We start from the raw sequence: 21,980 nt of genomic DNA on the forward strand, positions 1-21,980 counted from the left end.
TTAAGCCGTCGAATTTATTTCAACTATATCTAAACACAGCAGATGAAACTGAAACGCAATAATGATTATGTTTAACATATCATTGAAATCGTCCCATTTACATATATGTGTGGTATGCTTTAAAATGGAATCATTTGCATTAATTCATATTCAAAGTTTTTCTGCAGGTGCGAGTTTTGCATAAACTCATTTTCATCGTATGTAAACCGTGCAAATGTTCAATTGCATCTGCTATAGCCAATAATATGATTTTTTAGATATATATTATAAATATATTGATATGTATAAAAGTAACGGGAGCGCCTTCTCACCTTTATAATTGTTGAATATAGAGCAGTATCCAATGCGGGCAACCAAGATAGCTCGCTGATACACATTTAAATATCGATATGTTTTTTGAATTATAGCATCTGTTATTTCGGCTTGTAACCTACATGCACCTGAACTTTTGATCACTAGTACGGGACCTCTTGATGCCCCCCCCCCCCCCCCATAATTAACATGTTACCTGACGCGTCGCGGGGAATTCTGAGTTTTGAGGTGTAATTCCACACTAAAATTATGGAGCACACGTGTACATGTATCATTATAGTTGTAGAACTGAGGCTCTCTGAAAAAGATCTGTCACAATATTTTTTCAGAGAGCTACAATTCTGCAGCTAGTATCGTTATGGAAGCTGCGAAATTAACAGTAAAATATTGATTGTCAGTGGCGGATTTAAGGGGGGTAATAACAATCAGGAATTGTGGTTACGGGGCGCCACTTGATGAGGCAGGGGGTCTGGGGGCTGTAAAGTTTTAACTTTTAAGTGTATTTCACTTCATCAGTCTGGATAATTGACCAGGGGGCGAAGCCCCCAGAAGCTCCTGGATTTTACAGATTTTATAGGGCTTGAAATATGTCGTTTATTTAAGTCATTTGTATACTATTTTCTATCATTTTTGATAAAGGTGAAATTAGTAAAATGATGCAAATTTTAAGGGTTTTTTGGAAACGATTAAGTTATCCCAATAAAGTAATACATTAAGAAATTTAAAAAAAAGGCATTTATATCTCCTTGCTTCTTTTATCGTTTAGTACATTTTTCTAAACAAAATACCACGATTTACCTTAAATTTGAAAATTCGGGGGGGGGGGGGGGGGGGTATTCTATTAGTATAGTAAATTATGGTAAATCTGGACCTCCACTAGGGATTTGCCCTGGCCCCCCTTGGGACCTCAAGCCGGCCCCCAGCCCCCCTGTCTCATAAAGTGGCGCCCCCCGTAACCGTAATTCCTGGATCCGCCCCTGATTGTTATTACTATACTAATAGAATTTTTTTTTTACTAAATAGCTATTGCAGGCATGCATGGTGGAAAGAGGTGGGGTGGGTGACATTTGATTAGCTTACTTGTAAGTAACATGTTGACCTTACAGGTGCGAGTTTTTATCAAATGTGAACCCCCCCCCCCCGATTTTAGAATCGCCAGTTGTGTCGCTTTTAAAACCTATAGAATATGATTTATTTCCAAATTAGGGCCCTCTCGGGCATACAGCATACATGATTGTTAACATTTCAATGTGCAATGTTTATTTAGACAAAATATGATGATAAAAAGAAAAGAACAAAACAAGAGCAAAATATGCACTATTAGTATGAGCAATGTTCATACATGAGACATTTTGAACATGATAATACTTATTTGTATTATATGTAAGTACCACCGTGTATCTTAATGCAAAACAGTCAGAAATACACACAGAAAAAATAAAAATAAAAATATATATATACATGTACATAACAACACTACATGTAATAATAGTAAAGGTAGTATAAGTATATATGATTAATACTCCACTGTAATGCAAAAGATACCACGGGACGGTGCATTGGTACTAGGTCAACATGTCATGTTTATAATAAGTGTATATGTGCAAATATGGTTTCATATGGTTCACACACAATTTACAGTAATATTAGTAGTATGAGCTTAGACAATGTACATAACATGAGACATTACTTGATGTAATATATGTAAGTACCACCGTGTATCCTAATGCAAAACAGTCAGAAATGCACACCTATATTAATTCAGCATTTCCCCAAATTTAGCACCTGTGGTATTCCCAAATACAAATCAGTGTCCTTAGGGGCGAAATCAAAAGTTCAATGTCTTGGCAAAAAAACTAAATTCACTTAGTTTTCACCAAGATCCCCACCCCCTTTAGAACTAAATTTGGTGAATGTTGAAACTTAATGGATTAACAAGTAAAGCATACGATAAATAAAACTCTGTATAGATCTACCTTTTCTACTGTTTATTCACAAATGAAAGTGTATAAATTATACTATTTAAAAATATTCATTAAAATGTAAAATAATTACGTGGTTTTAACAGTCGCTTGTCTTTTTCTTATTCCATTAAAGTGTGATCGATGTCGGATGACAGAAACTTGTGGGATATTTTATCCCCCTCCCCTTAAGCGAGGGGGAGATAACTCGTATACTCTTCTCTGATTCATCAAGTCGTAAAATAAATTTGTCTTTCCTATCATAAAGCTTACAGAAATCTTACAGTATATATTATTTTTACCTTGAAATCAACGTTTGAAAATGTTTATTTTATTTCATACCATGAAATTAAACAATAAAAGGCGAGAAACTATTCAAAAGTCTTTGTCGTTTCTTTTCTGTTCGCGCGCATTTCCGGCAAGGCTTGCACATGGTTGACAGCCAAAATTTTGCTAAGTACACATTGGTTTCGGTTGAGCAGTGATGGATCAAATCCCGGCCGCCATGGATCGGCACTTAGACGTGATTCAGTGTCGCAAAGGTAAATCTTATTATTTTGTATGAAATACTCTCAGAATTACTAAGATTTTCTTCAAGATTCAAGCTGAAATTTCAGTGATAACATATCATTGATTTGTGATCGACAACAATGGAGTTGTCAAATTGAAATGTGATTTTAAAATTGGGAATTCAATTTGTTGTTTACAACGTGATCCCACGTGGTTTTTGTTTCATCAAGTGGTAGGCACTGTTTCTCCTTGTAAGATAGATCGAAACAAAAATATCCATTCTGATATGTGGATTGAACGGTGACGGATCAAGAATTCTGAGTGGTGGGGTTGTATTGATCTTATATCGTTGACTCTAGACCATAAACTCAGTTAAAATTTCATTACCGATACTTTTAGATTATAAAAATGTATAGGCTATATATATATATATATATATATATATATATATAAAATAATAATAAAAATGCTGATTTATCCAAAAAAATAAGTATCAGGAACAAACATAGATCTACATACTAAAATTTTTATTTGTTTTGGAAAATTATTTCTAAAGTGTCTGTGATTCGAAACTTAAACTGAAGTTTATCCTTAATTTATTAGGGATTTATTTGTACCTTCTTTCATGTCTCAAGGGCTGAAATAAGGCCAGTTTTAAGTTCAGGAAGGTCGTGTAACAGGAAACACACATATGTTTTTTTTGGCCTAAGTGATGTTTCAGTACTCTGTGAAAAATAGCATTCCGTTCATGATAGTCGCTAGATCTAATTGTGGCGTTGCTGGAGCGAAGAAATTTAATTATGATGTCATAATAGAGCATCATGCTTCATCGTTTTTGAGTTTCATGAGAATGTACGATGTGGTTTGGTGTATGATCAAATCAAGCACTAAACCGGGGCAAATACACCCTTTAGGCATTGTAGATTTAATTGATCATATTCAAGATCAGTCACATTTTACATCTCGATGAAATTCTGAATTTTTGTAATGGACAAGGTAACAAAGAAATGAATAGGTCACAGGATAGTGAATTATTGTATTTCATGTCAGGGACAAATCATTTCTGTTTAAAAGAGAATTTAAACTGTTACAGTGAATAAAAAAGCCTGTGTGTCTTCTGTTTAATCACTACTGCAACCCTTAGCCTGATTGGCTATATACCAAATCTGTATAATCAGGACTGTCACTTATGTTTTTGGGACAGGATCTTGATCCCTTAGATTGGAAAATGTTGACAGAAAGTTTTGTTCGGATTAACATATATAATTCAGTACCCCCCCCCCCCCCCCCCCCCCCCCCCCCCCCCCGACCACACACACATAAACACAAACTCCCTGTAAAAGTGCAAGAAGTGTAGTAAAGAAATCATATTTTGCTGTATTTTGACAATGAATGGACATTTGATAATGTATCTTACTGTACATTATATCAAAATTGGCATTTACTAGACTATCAATTGGGGAAAGTTTTGTTTATTTTCTAATAGGCAAGGGTCCTTTTATCGGACTCCTTATAGGGAGATTGATGGCCCTGTGATAGATGACATTGATCAAATTCTTTAAGAATTCACCTTTTGAATTGGTGACCTGGTTAGAACTTGAGAATTACAGTAGAAGTCACTGTGTACCCCCACACAAATCACCATGAAAAAGCATTAGACTCATCATCATAAACTTTTAAATTCTTGGGACAATGACAAGCTGAGGGTTGACAATGAGCTGTGTTTACTCTGGTTTCTGAATTTTCTAGATTAGTTACAAGAACATTTGACAGTTAAAAGATTTAGGCTTGGATGGCTCAATCAGTCGGAGTATCAAATTTTCGGAACAATTAAGTGCAGTATATACAGATATCCGTGGAATTCATGGCCACACAGATGACAGAACTCATTGTGTGGGTATAATTATTAATTACGACATGGTTTCTGAAATGGGAAGATTTATGAAAATTTGAAGCCAATTTGGTTATATATTTCCATGCTCCCTTGTGTCATATGATATGTGTATTTAAATATATTAACTAGAAGTGTAACAATCTGGCAATTTATCATATACTTGGTAATAATTATGCAGATTCTGCACTACGTAATATGGGTGATGTCACAATAGTTGATATCAACGACCGGTCCGAAAATCAATATCACATATCAGACCGGTGTGCAGAAATGCATATCAAGCCGGAAATTATGTATTTGCTCGTAAAAATCCGTGTATCAAAGTTTTTACCATAGTGAGTCAATGTATCAAGGTACAGAGTGTATTTACTGTAGTAAAACAATATATCAAAGTTTTTACTATACATGTATGTATCAAATTAAGTTTTTACTGAACATGACATACGAAATGCGTATTAGCATGTATTATTATACCTCAGTATGAGAATTAAATGCAACGAGTAATCTGATTGGTCTAGACGGTCACATGCCAGGGATAACAAAACTTCATATCTCCCTCTCAAACATCATATCTCCCATATCATATTTACCTCTTGGGCAGCCTCGTGCATTTTCCATAAATTTAACTTCAAAGACGACGAAATGTATTGTGACGTCACAATAAGTCCGAGTCGTTCTACTTCCATAAGTCGTAAGGCACCAAACATGCGGGTCTCTGATACACAGTTAAATCCCCTGATATTGGTTGATACAAAAACAAGCAAGTAAATCAGCATTCAAGGAGAATGTTAAAACAAAAACTGGTTATCATATCACTGTATTTCGTTGTTTGTACCTTCTAATTCGTTGAGGCGCGGTGTTACCGTTAGGGCAATGTCAGCTACGTGTACATACATGTACAATGTATAGATGAGCGGACTCCAATCTCAAATGCAATTTTGTGGTCTTGCTTTGTTTCGGTATAATAAACAATTTATTGCATGAATGTTCGGGAGATATGAAGATTTATTCACCCAAGAAAAATCATATTCCCCTCGGGCGTTGCCCTCGGGGAATATGATTTTTCTTGGGTGAATAAATCTTCATATCTCCCTCACTATCATGCAATAAATGTATAATATTCTGTATATATTGATCACATTGATTGCGAGTATGATACGCATATCGTATTGTAACTATGATATTATGATAACAGGGTTTTCTTACATATAGGTTTTCTTTATATCAAGGGCCTGGGCATTTCCAATTTGGGAGAAAAATAGCGACATATGGTTAAAAATGGGAAGAACATTAATAATTACTTACAAAGAAGTTGGGATAAAAACCCAAACCAGTGCATTAGATTAATTATATAATTGGACTCTTGATAACTTTCAGTTTGGTCTAAGTTTGCATAATTAGTACACTGAATATATTTTTATAGCTGAGAAAAAAACCCAACTAGCTTAGTATGATTAGTATTATTCAGAGTTGGTACTTGCCCAGTAAACATGGTGAAGTTCAAAAATGTTAAATTCTTTGCTGAAATGTGATAAGCATGGTGCACATATAAACCCAATATTTGAAGATTATCCTTGAATACTTCAATAGGGGAGCAGAACATATATCTGAAGGTTGTCTTTGATATCAGAAAACCGATATCTGAAGGTCAGTGTTTTCCATTCATTTCATTTGAACAGGCCCATTTAGAATTGTAACAGGCCGGGGGGGGGGGGGGGGGGGGGGGGGGGATTCCCCCCATGAAATTTTGGAAAATTAGACGCAAAATTCTGCATTCTGAGGCATTTCAGGGGGCAAAATGACCCTTGTTCATATGCCACTTTTTAACCTACATTTTTAAATATATACCAAAGGGTTGAACATTTTTACCTCAGACAAGTTAGTCACAGTGGTGTTAAATACACACCTTTCCGATGTTTTGACTGGAAGAAATCATGTAATGTATTCGTTCGACGCTTCATTATATTTCACTGTCATGTGCTTCTTACGCGCAAGGTGAGAGTTTAAAATATCGTCCAATCAAAATCGCCGTTTCAAAAAGCTCTCGATAAAAACATAAACAAGGAAGAAATATGAAAGATATTTATAGTCAACCAATTGCTACCGCATACATTCTTTGCAAAGATCGATCGTGTAAATCAACATCACTGAAATTGACGACATATTATTTTTTGATTTTTTTTATATTTGAACCGGCCAGAAAATCATTTGAAACGGTCAATTTGGCCGGCGGCCGGTTCTTAGGGAAAACACTGAAGGTTGTCTTTGATATCAGAAAACCGATATTTGAAGGTTGTCTTTAAGAGCAGAAAAACCGATATCTGAAGGTTGTCTTTGATATCAGAAAACCGATATATCTGAAGGTTGTCTTTAAGAGCAGAAAACTGATATCTGAAGGTTGTCTTTAAGAGCAGAAAACCGATATCTGAAGGTTGTCTGAGAGCAGAAAACTGATATCTGAAGGTTGTCTTTGATATCAGAAAACCGATATTTGAAGATTGTCTTTGATATCAGAAAACCGATATTTGAAGGTTGTCTTTAAGAGCAGAAAAACCGATATCTGAAGGTTGTCTTTGATATCAGAAAACTGATATCTGAAGGTTGTCTTTAAGAGCAGAAAACTGATATCTGAAGGTTGTCTTTAAGAGCAGAAAACTGATATCTGAAGGTTGTCTTTGATATCAGAAAACCGATATTTGAAGATTGTCTTTGATATCAGAAAACCGATATTTGAAGGTTGTCTTTAAGAGCAGAAAAACCGATATCTGAAGGTTGTCTTTGATATCAGAAAACTGATATCTGAAGGTTGTCTTTAAGAGCAGAAAACTGATATCTGAAGGTTGTCTTTAAGAGCAGAAAACTGATATCTGAAGGTTGTCTTTAAGAGCAGAAAACCGATATCTGAAGGTTGTCTTTGAGAGCAGAAAACCGATATTTGAAGGTTGTCTTTGATATCAGAAAACTGATATTTGAAGGTTGTCTTTAAGAGCAGAAAACTGATATCTGAAGGTTGTCTTTGAGAGCAGAAAATTAATATCTGAAGGTTGTCTTTGAAAGCGGAAAACCGATATCTGTATGAAGGTTGTCTTTAAGAGCAGAAAACCAATATCTGAAGGGCAAACCAAACCATAAAAGCTCTCCCACTGACAGAGTAGCAGTCCAACAAACCAATAGGCTCTCCTTGAGCAGAAACCAGAAAATTGATATTTGAAGGATCCCATTTAGTAAAAGATCGTTGGACTTATATTTGAAGGGTCCCTTGAGTGAGAAACCGGCAAACCAACATTTGAATTTGAAGGCACTTCTTGGGGGCCGAAAACCAATATCTGAAGGGTCCTTTTGAGTAGGAGAGCAAAAAACATGATATCTGAAGGCATTTCTGGAGTTTTGTTTCTTTCTTTGTTTTTTGTCCCTTCAGGAATTTTTCACTCATACCGATACGTCACCAGGTTTAGGTGAAGTACCACCAATTTAGACCTATAATCCTGTTAGTGTTCAGTCAGGGCCGTTTCAGTGAGGGTTATTTACTGATGCCATTTGACACTGTTCTAAAATCATGCAGTACCAGCAGCATTTAGGTCACTGCTATTTGGCAACATGTCCCATACGTCTAGCTGTTGTCTTAAGGACACGATACAAACATAACACTGTTTGCGTAGGTTGATCTATATTTTCTGGCTATCTGTTTGAGTACATGTTACATGACAATCACAGGCAGATGAGTTGTTTGTTTATTTTATGTTCTGTCGACAATTTTTCACTTATATTGAGACGTCACCAGTTCTAAGTGAAGTGCCACAAATTGCTTGGTGTTCAGGGCCGTAGTTCTTCAACATGCCAACGCCTACCGCGACACAGGATCTCCGTTTTTAAGGTCATATCCGAAAGACCCGTGATTCTCACTCCTAAATGCGGCGTGTTTGATGAAGGAGCATCCACTACCTATCTTTAAATGTCTAACGTTTGACATGGCCATGGCAAGAGCAGGGATCGAACTCATGACCTTCCGTTTACGACGCGGTGAACGCTTTACCTCTGAGGTACCGCGACCAGTCAAATGAAGATTTCAGATTCTCATATGATACCACAAAGTTGACATGATACTTTCTGACTGGAGTAATGCATTTGCTGAAATTGAACAACTAGGTTTCATATTCAAGTGTTTGGTTGTAATAACAGCGTTTTTTTTTTTCTCTCTACCAGTCTATGTGAAAGACATCGGACCGTCGGACCTGACCGATGTACAGTGCCTGAGGTCCGATGCATCATTTTTTTCACCGGACCGAAATGTCCGATGTCTCAGTGTCCGGTTTTGAACTTTACTATTTTGATGCGGAGTCATTTAAATATTTGTTATAAGAAAAAATAGCACACAAATCCAAATATGTAAATGAATGTGATTAAAACCGCATGGACCATCTAAAGTAATATACGGGAGGGATCCCTGGTATAGTATTACTAGTATAATAAATAAGATTTCCTTGGTTTTGCATTTTCACGTGTTTCACTTTTTTACATTAGGTTTTTCGGTCTGACAAAATTTGGTTCGGTCCGGTGTGTTCATTGATTACACAGGACCGAATGTCCTGTGTGGTCCAAAAAACTTTTGCATGGACTACTCTACCCGCTGGTATTGGTACATATAATCATTCAATTGGGAGAAATAGTGTCAGAATCGAACAAATTGTGAATTTTCTACCAATGTATCAGCAATTGATTTCAACTAAAAAAGAAAAAAAAAGAACAAGAGACATCAGGAGTCGTCGTATGTTCGTTCTAGAATTGTCGTAGCTCTACAACATGTGCACTGCCATGGTCTGTACTTTCAATTTAATACCGGAAGTGAACATTTCAGTTAACTTGTACAACGTTTCAGACTAAGTAAATTAACGGATATCAGCAGTCTATTTTTCGGCAAATGAATTGGAAATATTTTGTCTCAATATTTGAAAAAATCAGCGTTGTTTGGTATTGGGATTGGTACCCGTTTACTGGTACCAGTTATATAAGGGGGGAAAAACCCGCTGAATAAGCACAATTAAAAGTTCTTAAAAAGTGTTAAAGGACTCGTAAATTTTCCATGTTGCTAAAAAGTTGAAATATATTGCCCCTCCGTATATAACTATAGATATTTCCCACTGTTTTGGACTTAATTCAGAAATCATGGGAATAAATTATATTCCATACGATTAATAATATAGGACTTTTTTTTTTGTCACCATCATGTTTTGTGTTGGGTAGGAATGTACGATCGCTTTTCAAAGTGTGGGACAGCCGCAAGGAAAATTAAATGTTAATTTACGTCTCAAAAATTGTAATATTAGAAAAAAAGACTAATGCATTACCCATTCATTCTTTAAAATCTTAATCAGAAGAGGGGTTTGGGAATGCTACTGTGACTGCCTCAATGAATTTTCTTTTCTCCCAAACACATTTTTTTTATAAAAAAAAAATCTTGAATCCTCTGTGTGTGTTGGGGGGAGGGGGGGGGGGTCTTTTACGATTAACGTTCATCATACTTGGTTTTTATTCATCTATAACCCAAAATTACATTCTTCTCATTCACTACTTCTGTTAAGAATATCAGGGGGTGGGGGGTCAGTTACCCAATGTACATCTATCTTACTTGTATTACAAAATAACAAATGATGGTAATTGTCATAAAAAGTGTGTGAGGGTCAGGGATGGGGTGTGCAGGCCCTCCTGCCCCACCCCTAGATTCTGCGTTTCTGTTAAGTTCTATTTAATTAAACAGAAATCTGACTGTCTGGCGGTATAATGGCCTCATTTTAGTTTTTAGACAGAGAGAATTTCCCAAAAGTCATAAAGCTCAAATGACTTTCTGATTATATCAAACTTGATATTATGAGGGACTGACAGAATATAGTTTGATGGTGGGAAGATGTCCTCTGTAGTTTTAGAGGCTACAATCTGGTAAATTTCTGATTTGTTTGGCATTGAGAAGACGGGGATATTTGTGTCAATAAGTGATTAGTTTGTAGCTGGATGTAGTCCACCACTTTCCCGTTATCAGGTTTCCATATTGAAAGAGTGGTTCCTTATCACATCTATTCAAACAAGCAGCCGTTCTTCTGAGGAGTAAACAGACCTGCAGTAATGGTAATTGTCTCAGTAATCTGAATTTCTTCTCTGATTAAAACTGGTCGGACTCATTAAGAGGTTAGAAGAGATATCTGGGTTATATTTGAATTGGGGATATGTATATATATGACGTAGAATGCTCCTTTACAATCCAGTTTTTAACCCAAATTGAATTACATGGTTCGTGATCAGGAGTCACATGAATTATTTATACCAGTAATTGAAAAATTTTAATGTTTGCATCAATGACCTGAGAAAGTGAAGATACACAAATCTGCATAATCAGTATGAAAGAATGGGAACAATAAAATGGGGAGTCTTAAAATTTTCAGTCAGAAAATTGTGTTTTAATTTATTTTTGAAATGCCTTAATTGCATGTGCATGCATAGAGAACATTCCTTGAAATGTCTGCCAATTGTCATTCTTGTTCTGTGAGTCTGCAACACAATGCTGTTTAAAGCTTTCAAAACAACTGTCTGTAGTGATTTTGTTTAAGAAGGTATCTTGTAGATGTATTCCACAGTCTTAATTTCGTGGATATCATTTTTGGTTTGGTCCGCGGGTATGAAATTCCGCTGAGTTAGGTATGGCTTACATGAAAATAGCTCACATGCTTCAAGTCTGGTATGAAATGTTGCAGATTTTATGTGACGGCGTAAATAAATACTGCATGCAAAAATGCAAGTTTATACAGTACTACATGGCCATATCTTTTTAAAAACATGATTGAAATCATAAATATCAGCAATATTTAAATTTGATTGCCCAGCTGAATGGGGTCAATTTGAAAGTTTTCTAGATATTATTGTACATGTTGTATATCCTCCACTTTCCATCCATTCTCTAGTGTGTTATTCCCCCTTAATCTTTCAAAACAACTACAGTCTGAAATCATTTTGTTTGAATTCTTCAGTAAATTAATCAAGGCAGTTGTTTTTCTTCTTTGGTCTCTACTTCATTGCAGTAACACAACATTTTCTTATCAACAAGTTTTGTATTCCTCTTGAGAATACTAAACACTTATTCTAGTTCTACATGAACCCTGATAATACGTCTGTACTGTGCTACTTGTTACTCCAGCTATATAGCCTGTATACTCTGGCACCCCGCTGACTGGTAGGTTTTAATTACATACGGAAATATGTAGTTTGACTGTATGCAACACAGCCTTACACAGATAGCCAAATAGTTAGTTTGTATCGAGACATGACTCTGCCAAGTTTTATATACTTTGTAAGAGAAAGTAAGGAGCCTCTAAGCTGACTAACTCCTAACTGTATGCAGAAATGCAGGGCTCGAAATTAACATATGCCCGTCAGTCTGTGACTGGTTAAAAGTCTGGTGGACTGACTGACATTTGTTTTAGTCAGTCCGATGAGACTGGTTAATTTTCTAAAGCATCATTTCGGAAAATATACTTATGAAATTTACACATTTGGCATGCTTTGATATGAAGACCTATCAGACAAATCTGATTTGTAAATATAAATCCCACATTTGAGTGTTAAAATATTGTTTAAGACATATTGAGCTAAATTTCATTTTAATAACATTAATAAAATATGTTTAATTATTTCTGGAAAACTCTGTTGGACTGGTAAATTTTTCAGCGGACTGGTTGAAATTATACCCCATCAGTCCGGCTGGACTGGTGACATAAAAAGTTAGCTTCAAGCCCTGAAATGAGAGAGGGTTGGAAAGTGAGAGATAGAAAATTGAACATGAGAGAGAGGCAACTAGTTTAGAATTGACTGTTTCAGACAGTTCTGTAAATTCCAAGATTCAGTGGTTAGACTTTGAATGACCTTGACCTTAATGAGAATGTAAATTTGACCTTTGAAAAATACTCAGTTCATTGAGTTTAGATATACTCTCTGTCAGACTTTATAATTCAAAAGTAATGGACAAGATAGACAAGAGACAGAAGATGTAGAAATAGAATGACCAGCTAAACTACGGTCTAGTGTAGACAAGGTATATAAATGTATTACAGAGAACATTCAGTGTTGTGTGCCCAAACATTTCTTACATTTTCCGTGGTCCTTTATTGGTTAATGTTATAATGGAATGAATGGTATTTGTTTTGGACTTTCAATTTTGCATACCTTGTGAAGAAAGCCCGTGGGGTGTGTGTATATTTCAACAGTCGGCTTCACAGGTTATTGGTTTGGATGAAATAAGTGAGATTGCTGTAGTCTCGAGTACGAAAAGGCTGATAGTGTGACAAAATTATAACAAGACAATCACAGTTTAATTTACTTAATGTTATGAATATGACTTGAACAAAAACAAAAACCAAGAAACAAAATAGGAGGGGTGGGGAGAGAATTTTTGTTTGATGAAAAGAAATGTCAGTCAGGAAAAAAATTGTGGTCCTGGAGAGGTATTGCAGAATGGAGAATCATGATGAAAGATGTACATTTTATGACTCTCTTTTCAACTGTCATTTATGCAACTAAGATCTGAGGCATATTGTTTTTGTCCGGTTTGTCTGAAACTTTTAATCTTGCTTATAAACATTTGAATGGCATATGATAAGGATCTCATATTTCATACATGCATTCTTTATGACAATTAAAGCTTTTACTTTTGGTGCAAACATTTTTGATTTTGTGACCTTGGAGTGAAAAATTAACCTTGGCAATATCTCCTGAATTATGTATTGATTAGTACGGCTTTCACATGTTTTATATAGAATTTTTATGACAAGACATTTCATTTGATACTGTGATCTTTGACCTTATGACCTTGGAGTTTGACCCATTTTTCAAAACTTTAACCTTGCTCATAACTTTAGAATGGTGAGTGATAGGGCTCTATTTCATATTAAATATCTGCATTCCTTAAGACAAAATCTTTCTTTTGGTTTGAACGTTTTTGATCTTGCTTATTGTGTTTTCATGTTTGCCGCTGGGGACGTTATGTTTCACAAACACATTTATCATTGTAGATGGTGGGATCCTGCTGGGAGCCTCCGGATTAACGGGTCGATACTGGCTGGGATCTCTGTGGTTCTACTCCAATCCAGATGTGGCTCCGGATGTGGAGAAGTGCACTGCTGGAGTGCAGCTGGAGGCCGGATTTAAGGAGGCTGTGTGGCTGGATGATACCAAAGTATTAGTGGGATTAGACACAGGTGATTGTTGGAATACTCTCTCAGTCTCTGAAGAGAAAGTAAAACTAAATTTGATGGGGTGGGGATGTAGGCTCTTCACTTTTAGTTTAGGAGCAGTTACCTACTATACCATGTCAATGATAAAATCTGTTACAATAGGTTGTGTAGTTGTAGGGGTGGGTGGTGGGGGAAAAGACAGGGTAGATGCATGATTGACTGAAACATTTTGAAATTGCATATTTTCGGGTCAAAGTTATACGTGCATTTCCATGTTCAGATTCCCTTTAAATATTTAACTCAAAAGTTGTAAATTGCATATTTCATGAATTTTATTATATCCACAAAGTTTGAACGGGCCACACATATTTCATCATTCTCACCAACACTGTATCGGATAGGCTCTCCAAACACTTTAAACTGGTCCAAATGTTTTCAAAAGGCATTTAAATAATTGCTCAAGTAGCAAAAAAATAAATATTAAAAAAATTCTGATCAGAACTATTTAAATTGAAAGGGCAGAGGTTTATTGAAAGCAAGAGAATATCTTTTGGGGTTGTATTTGTATGGGAGTGTAAGTATGAAAAAGGTTACAGTTATTTAAGGGTTTAATGTGACAGTGTCTCTGGTACCGTGCCAATGCTGTTAATGAACACCACTTAACTTCAGAGGGTGGAGCAGGTGTCTAGCTGTCACAGTGTATCTAGGAGAATTAGTAAGGGCACCTTAACACAATTACCTACCTGCTGCAGTGGATGGGGAAAAAGATATTTTGGCTAATATGTAGGGCTGACACCATTCTTTGTCAATAGAAAATAGAGGTACACTGTACATGTATGTATCAGAAAATTTAAAAATAGATTCTAGACATAAAACTGACATTATTTGTTCCATGATTTCGTCCAACTGATCTCGTCTAGTAATATGAATGAAAATACTTTATTTCAAGAAGGTGACCTGATTAGTGCACTCACTATTCGACCCTTCCCGTTGACACATGTATACAGTTATATACACAAATAATAACTTAAAACAAAGAGCCTCGAATGTATGGACACGAGCATGTAACAAAACTCAGTCTATATCACTTTAACTATGATTCAATAACTAGTGTTAAATCTAAAGCAAACTAGCATGATTCTATAACAGTAACAAACAATCACAAAATCTTATGTTCTAGATTGGGATTAAGATTTATATACGAGAAGAAAATAACTCTGCATAGATAGTGGTACAGCAGCTGATACCGTATCGCTCTACATTATTTTTAGAATTAACAAGTTTCCAATTTGGTATATATGTACATTCAATTAAAGCATCACTTTTAAGTTTAATACTGTGTGTTGTGCTGTTGTAAATAAGTCATTTATGGATGAGATTCCTGATAAATCAAGGTCGTAACAACTCTTATTACATGGTTATTTAAAATTCCAATCATATGTCAGACAGGCCTGTCAAGCCGAGCTTTGCATTAAAGGTGCTGAATTCTCTCATTGTTTACTTTAATCTAAAGAGAAAGCAAACAAGTGGCTCTATCATTGTGTTATTCTGGGATGTTCAGAATCCTCTTCCTCCTTTTTGTAGGAGTGTAAACAGACAGAAATCACTTGCAGCACTGCACTTGTTTATTTTGTGGATTAGCTTGCTGATCAGTGTACTTTGTGATCCCATTGCAGCGTTTTTTTCTTCTTATATAACTGGTACCGATAAACGGTATACCATTCCCAATGCCAAAAAACATTGATTTTTCCCAATTTTTGGACTAAAAATTCCCAATTCACTTGCCAAAAAATAGACCGCTGACATCATAATTTACTTAGTCTGAAACATTGTACTAGTTAATTAAAATGTTCACTTCCGGTATTAAATCAAAAGTACAGATCATGGCAGTGCGCGTGTTGTAGAGGTACGATGATTCTAGAACGAACGAGCCAATGACGATTCCTGATTGTTGAAATCATTTGCCGATACATTGGTATAAAATTCGAAATTTGTTCGATTTTGACGCTATTTTTCCCAATTGAATGGGTATCGGTACCAGTACTAATGGGAAAGAAAAAAAAACGCTGCCTTTTAGCTCACCAGATCTTTTTCTGTGGCAGCCTTTTTCCTGTATGTTCCCATTTCTGGTGGAGACATTTACCTACCCTCGGTATTCTAGAGTGCTTGTAAAACACATACTGTATTACGATGACAATTCTGCCCCCATTTCATTTTTGTCCACATTTTGTCTAAGTTAAAACTGGACAAATACATAAAAATTCATTCTTTACTAACAGCTGAACAGCTAAAAACATATTTGGGTACATTGAAACTTGGGGTGAGGGTGGGAAATCGGTGTCCAATATGTAAGGGTAAAAGTAACCCGGGGGGGGGGGGGGGGGGGGGGTGTTGGGGTGTTGGGGGGGGGGGTGTTATTCCTGCATACAGTTATGTTCATGTATGATGAGATGACATTTCAGACAGTTGTTATGTAAAACTATTATTCAACTCCTCAATGAATAGTTTTAGTTCTTGTATGCTTTCTGAAATATGATTATATCTTACATTGTAGTAATATTACTACACTTTGTATATCGGCCTGGTTAGCTCATTGGTTAGATCTGCAGCTATGACGCAGAGGTCACAGATTTTTATCCCATTCTTTGCTGCAATAACTTAGTAATGTCCTTCTGTAATATAATCAAAAGAGCTGACTTTACATTTCTACTTGCCACAACCAGGTGAGGAGTTATCAAAGTATACCAACTCTAAAACAGACCTGGTAATATACCTCAAGATTTTTTGGCAGAAACAAGATAGGATGCAAGTAAATTGTATCTGAATTGTCACCAAAAATATATATATTATTGAGAAACGTCACATATGACCTTAAATAAACATTAAGTGTCAGTATTGTATTTCTTGTAATTTCAGGTGGTGTTGCATTATGGGAACTAGTGGATAATTTCCACACGTTTGTCCACCTAAGTGGTGCAGTCGAGCATGACGACATTGTGACCTCAGTGGGCGTGGTCAGTGGAGGAAAGAAGGCTGTCTCTGCTGGTGCTGACCGTTGGTCAGTTAGAACTTTTAACTAGTCTTTTTTATGCATATACATGTATAGTTTTTGGTCTGTCTATTTGTCCGCTTAAACTTAACTTAGCCATAACTTCTGAAAGTTTAATGATAGGGGTTTCATATTTCACTTGTGTATTCCTTGGGACAATTCCTTTCTTTTAGTACCAACAATATTGACCTTGTGACCTTGGAGTTGGACTTGATTTTGAAAAGCTAACCTTGGCCATAACTTTCAAACGGTTAAATCTAGGGCTTTCATATTTCACGTGTGTAGTCCTTGGAACAAGACCTCTTTGGGTACCAAAGTGTTTGACCTCTTGACCTTGGACTGTGACTACTTTGAAAAACTTTAACATGAGCCATAACTTTTGAATGCTTTGTGATAGGGCTTTCATATTTCACGTGTATTCCTTGTGACAAGACCTTTCTTTGGGTACCAGAATTACTTTGCTTTCATATGGGGACATAAGTGTTTCACAAACATGTTTTTTTTTTGGGGGGGGGGGTACATTGTCATGCTAAAAAGTTTGAGAAAGCAGGTTGTAATATAATTCGAAATCCTTAGCATTTAGTTGCATTGTACAATTAGTACTCTACTTGAATAGTTGATTGTAATTCTTGGTGTTATTTTTCAGTGTAAAAGTTTGGGATTTTGATTGTAATTTTTGGTGTTATTTTTCAGTGTTAAAGTTTGGGATTTTGATTGTAATTCTTGGTGTTATTTTTCAGTGTTAAAGTTTGGGATTTAGAAAATATGTACTCTACAAACACATACAGAGGTGAGTACCGTGATTTCATTTCAGAATTAAAATTCATAAGTGTTGATTAATCTATGTTAGGAGGAAATCCTAGTCCTTTAAATCCAATCCTGTGATGATTTATTTTTGTTTCAGCTCACGCTGACGTGGTGGAGTGTGTCAGTTGTCATCCAACAGACTCCGCTCTTTTTTTGTCATGTTCAGCGGTAAGTTATCATCTTGTTGTGATAAATTGTCATTCTGTCGCGATACATTGTCATTCTGTCACAGTATTGTCATCCTTTACTGTCGCGATAAATTATTGTCCTGCGAGTGTTACAGTGTATTGTCATCCTGTCATGGTATTAAAGTTGTTGTCCTGGTAAATTATCTCATCATAGTAAAGTGTTATTGTGTTGCTGTAAGTTAACATGCTGTTGTAAGTTGTTTGAGTTGCTGTAAGTTATCGTGATATTTGTAAGTTGTTTGTGTTGCTGTAAGTTATCGTGCTGATGTAAGTTGTTTGTGTTGCTGTAAGTTATCGTGATGTTGTAAGTTGTTTGTGTTGCTGTAAGTTAACGTGCTGTTGTAAGTTGTTTGTGTTGCTGTAAGTTATCGTGATATTGTAAGTTGTTTGTGTTGCTGGAAGTTATCGTGCTGATGTAAGTTGTTTGTGTTGCTGTAAGTTATCGTGATGATGTAAGTTGTTTGTGTTACTGTAAGTTATCGTGCTGTTGTAAGTTGTTTGTGTTGCTGTAAGTTATCGTGATGTTGTAAGTTGTTACCGCATTGCTGCTAGTTATTATGCAGATTTATGTGGGCGGTAGATTGAGGGAGCACTGCATCAGATGAGTTGCTTTAATATCTGGTGGCTACAGGGAGGTAGGACACAAATTTTGGGGGGGAGGAGGCATTAGTACCTTTGGACAGATATACAAGTTAGTAATTTATAGTTCTTCAGCATTTTCAATAGTCAGTTAATGGACGAATTCGTACCTAAAGGTGCCCCCTCCCCGTTTCATTCCTATGAGGTTGTAATCGGCCAAATACAGAAACTTCTTGGCATGTAGGTATTTATTAGATATTGTAACTGAGAATTAAAAGCAGTTCTATACAAGCAACACCTGCATAACAGTGATTGATTGCTTGTGTAGTGTTGGGGTGAAGATAAGAGGGGAAAGGATTTTAAACTGCAATAATCAGTAAGATATTTGAGATGAAAGTTGGTGTGAATTAAAGTGAAATATCGGTGTAAGGACTTCCATAAGTACAGATTATAGATGTTTAACATTTTTTTTCATTTTACAGGATGGCAGTGTGTTTCTCTGGGACACGCGGAAATCAAGACCTGTGTCGGATATAGGTGGGTTTCCTCCGCCAATTCTCCCTGTAGATAGAGTAGGTGGGTTTGAAAGAGGACCACTGACATTGCAGTTTATCATTGACCACTAACTGACATTGCACGGTTTATCATTGACCACTAATTGGTTGTATACTTTCACAGTGCATTTTCGTACCTAGAATAAATGTTTTGCACAGTACACTGCTTTTCAAACAAAAAAACCCAGGTGCTTTGGGAGAAGCTGTACTGAAGAGTTTTTTATACCACAGAGGTCCGTGGTATGGCAAAGTACTCTCAGATATCCATGACAATGGAGTGTACAACAAAAAATTGAAAGAGAAATTTTGAATATGTAGAACAGTTGTCTACAAATCATGCTTCACCTAAGGAAAAGGAAATAAATTGTAGATTATTCTTAACTCCTACGATTGATTCTTCCTGCTGAAGGAAAGGTTGAAGTTGGTTTTGAATTCAGCAGCGTTATAATGGACAGAGGAACAGTAATTACAAGTGCTTGTTTTGTTTCTCTAGACACATCACCACTCAAACATTCCCCCAAACAAGTTGTGTGGCAGCCAGACTCGCATCATTTTGCAGTGGGCGGAGAATGTGGACAGTTGGTTGTCAAGGATACAAGGAAGGCGGTTGGAGCAACATTGTCTCTGGACTGCCATTCCCGAGCAGTCACAAAGTTGTCGTTTTGTAAAGAAAAGTAAGGAAGCCATGTTGGATCTTACCTAAGAACAGTCTTTGACAACAGGGGGTTTTAATTGTTTCACATTTCGAATTTTCTTTAAACACTTGGTGGTCAAGTTAAATCCAGATTGATCTTTTCTCTGCTCTTAATGGGAGATTGTAAACCAAGTTCACTCTTTGTTTTTATAATTTCACTAAAATTTGAGAGGTTTACATGAAAATTAGATTCTTGTATATAAAATGATGCGCATAAAAGAAATTATGATCAAATTTAACATTTGCAAAAATGATACCTCATTGACATGTTCAGCAAGACGAGATCACGAAAAAGAAGTTACACGAAGTAAGAGTTTACTGTTATAGTATAGAAAATATTTGGTTACTGGGCGTTTTCTTTTACAGTCCAGGTCTTTTAGCCTCAGCTTCAGAAGATGGCACAGCTGTAGTTTTATCTATAGACAAAGAATCTGGTAGACAAATGTAAGTTATACAGTTCTATTTATAGACAAAGAATCTGGTAGACAAATGTAAGTTATACAGTTCTATTTATAGACAAAGAATCTGATAGACAAATGTGAGGGATGACATTTTATCTGTAGACAAAGAACCCGGTATAAGATTTATCAAGGTCCTTTAAGCTTCATGTTATTTGAAGTCGCCTGTATTTAGGTAGCTCACTACACCAACACTTAAATATTTTATGAAACTTCATCACCAGATGGAGATTCCAATGTTTTGTGAAATTACTGGACATATCGATTGATTTGCTCAGTGGATAAGGTATCGGGTTACTGAACCGCAGGTCTTGAGTTCAAATCCGTCATTGTCTTTTGTGTTATTCGAATAAATTTTTGAAAGTCACGATTTTTCCTTCGAAATTGTATATTAGACTCTTTCAAGGTGTAGTGAGCCACCGTAAGATGCAAGCATACTCATGAAATGTAGATTTAAATCTATTGTCATGGAGTCACTGCATGGGGCTGAAATCAAGATTTAATACTTTACACAAGATAGTGCAGATGAGTGATACGGTCCATGGGTCGTGTGTTCGAAGTTTTGTCTCATTGTATTTAGCTCCCCTGAGATGAAAGCTCAAGTGAGCTTTTCTGATCACTTTTTGTCTGGCATTTGTCCATAAACTTCTAGCGTTTTCAACTTCTGTTCGAAGATTAGTCTTTACAATTGTTTTTATTGAAATGTTGTTTAAGGATTTTGATTACAAACTTATTCAAATCAAAAGGTTTATCTAATTCAAGTTTAACTTTACAGAGAATATAATCTCTTTCAGATTCCAAGACAGCTCCCATACTGATTTTGTGACAGGTCTAAGCTGGCAAGGAGGGGACAATCTCTTCACATGTAGTTGGGACTCAAAAGTCAAAAGACACTGTGTATCAAAGTGTGAACAGACTTCTGAGGACACTGTGGTTGTTAGAATGGAGACGGACTGTATAGAAAAGGAGAATGTGAAGAAAAAGATGGCCAGTATTTCTTTAGTTTGTAATGGAAACGGTGCTGAAGTGGAATCGACATGATGTGCATCATCTACCTCGTTGTATCTGTGTTCGTAGACTGGTGTTTAAGAACTAATGGCCACATATCTACACAAAATTCACACTTCTGTTATGTTGGTGAAAATTGGTTTGCTTAGTTTTTTCATGTCAAACCTATTTGTTTTGTTAGTAGAAGTGTTCTGTTTTTGAGAGGGCATTGAATGCCATGTTTCAGGATGAAACTCGAAAGAAATTTCATTCGAGTTTCACTTGATTAAATGATTCTGATTAAAAGGAAGTTGTGAAATAATAAACATATTGATAGTAAGCTTGCTTGTTTCAATTTTGATTAGAATTACCAGATTTTTATTCCTGGAGGGGTGCAGATGTCTGTTCAGGATAAAGTTAACAATCTAAATCTTAAATATGAAAACATTTAGGGATTCATGGGGATATCTTGACAGGAGTAAAAAAATCATCCTATACAAACAATATTTACATGAATATACTCGGAGCAATTAACGAAATAGTTTTATCGTGAAGTATTCATTTTGGCAACAAGTGCATGGAAATGCCTATCTGTGGGCTTAAACTCACAACTTGTGGTCTAGATGCAGTCTCTGACCTACATTTTTTGCTTCAGTGACTGATTAAAGATAACACTTACTTGGGTCCGTTCTCACTTGATGGGGAGTAGAGCAAACTAAACTTGCTCATGTAATACATCTCAAGAACTTGGTTGTCGGATGAATTTCGAGAA

The 21,980-nt window shown here is 36.0% G+C and overlaps 1 protein-coding gene across 2 annotated transcripts; it reads left to right on the top strand.

The window, feature by feature from the left end:
• The first annotated feature begins 2,641 nt into the window (after window positions 1-2,641).
• Window positions 2,642-21,548, top strand: LOC125673877 (methylosome protein 50-like). 2 transcript variants are annotated; one of them, XM_048910802.2, is made up of 9 exons: window positions 2,642-2,815; window positions 13,731-13,916; window positions 16,809-16,950; window positions 17,682-17,731; window positions 17,846-17,916; window positions 18,998-19,052; window positions 19,563-19,743; window positions 20,130-20,207; window positions 21,016-21,548. In XM_048910802.2, exons 1-9 carry the CDS (start codon window positions 2,758-2,760, stop codon window positions 21,260-21,262), a joined length of 1,068 nt encoding a protein of 355 aa, XP_048766759.2. In that variant the 5' UTR covers window positions 2,642-2,757; the 3' UTR covers window positions 21,263-21,548. The 2 variants fall into 2 exon arrangements, with proteins under 2 accessions (XP_048766759.2, XP_048766758.2); XM_048910801.2 differs by having other exon boundaries at window positions 2,673-2,815; window positions 18,998-19,091.
• Window positions 21,549-21,980: the final 432 nt, after the last annotated feature.

Source organism: Ostrea edulis, chromosome 3 (assembly GCF_947568905.1).
Source record: "Ostrea edulis chromosome 3, xbOstEdul1.1, whole genome shotgun sequence".
Lineage (NCBI taxonomy): Eukaryota > Metazoa > Mollusca > Bivalvia > Ostreida > Ostreidae > Ostrea > Ostrea edulis.

Coding starts and splice junctions, on each gene's coding strand:
- LOC125673877 (XM_048910801.2), top strand. CDS start 2,758: ATGGATCAAATCCCGGCCGCCATGGATCGGCACTTAGACGTGATTCAG. Junction 2,816..13,730: donor CGTGATTCAGTGTCGCAAAG/GTAAATCTTATT, acceptor TTATCATTGTAG/ATGGTGGGATCCTGCTGGGA. Junction 20,208..21,015: donor AAAGAATCTGGTAGACAAAT/GTAAGTTATACA, acceptor AATCTCTTTCAG/ATTCCAAGACAGCTCCCATA.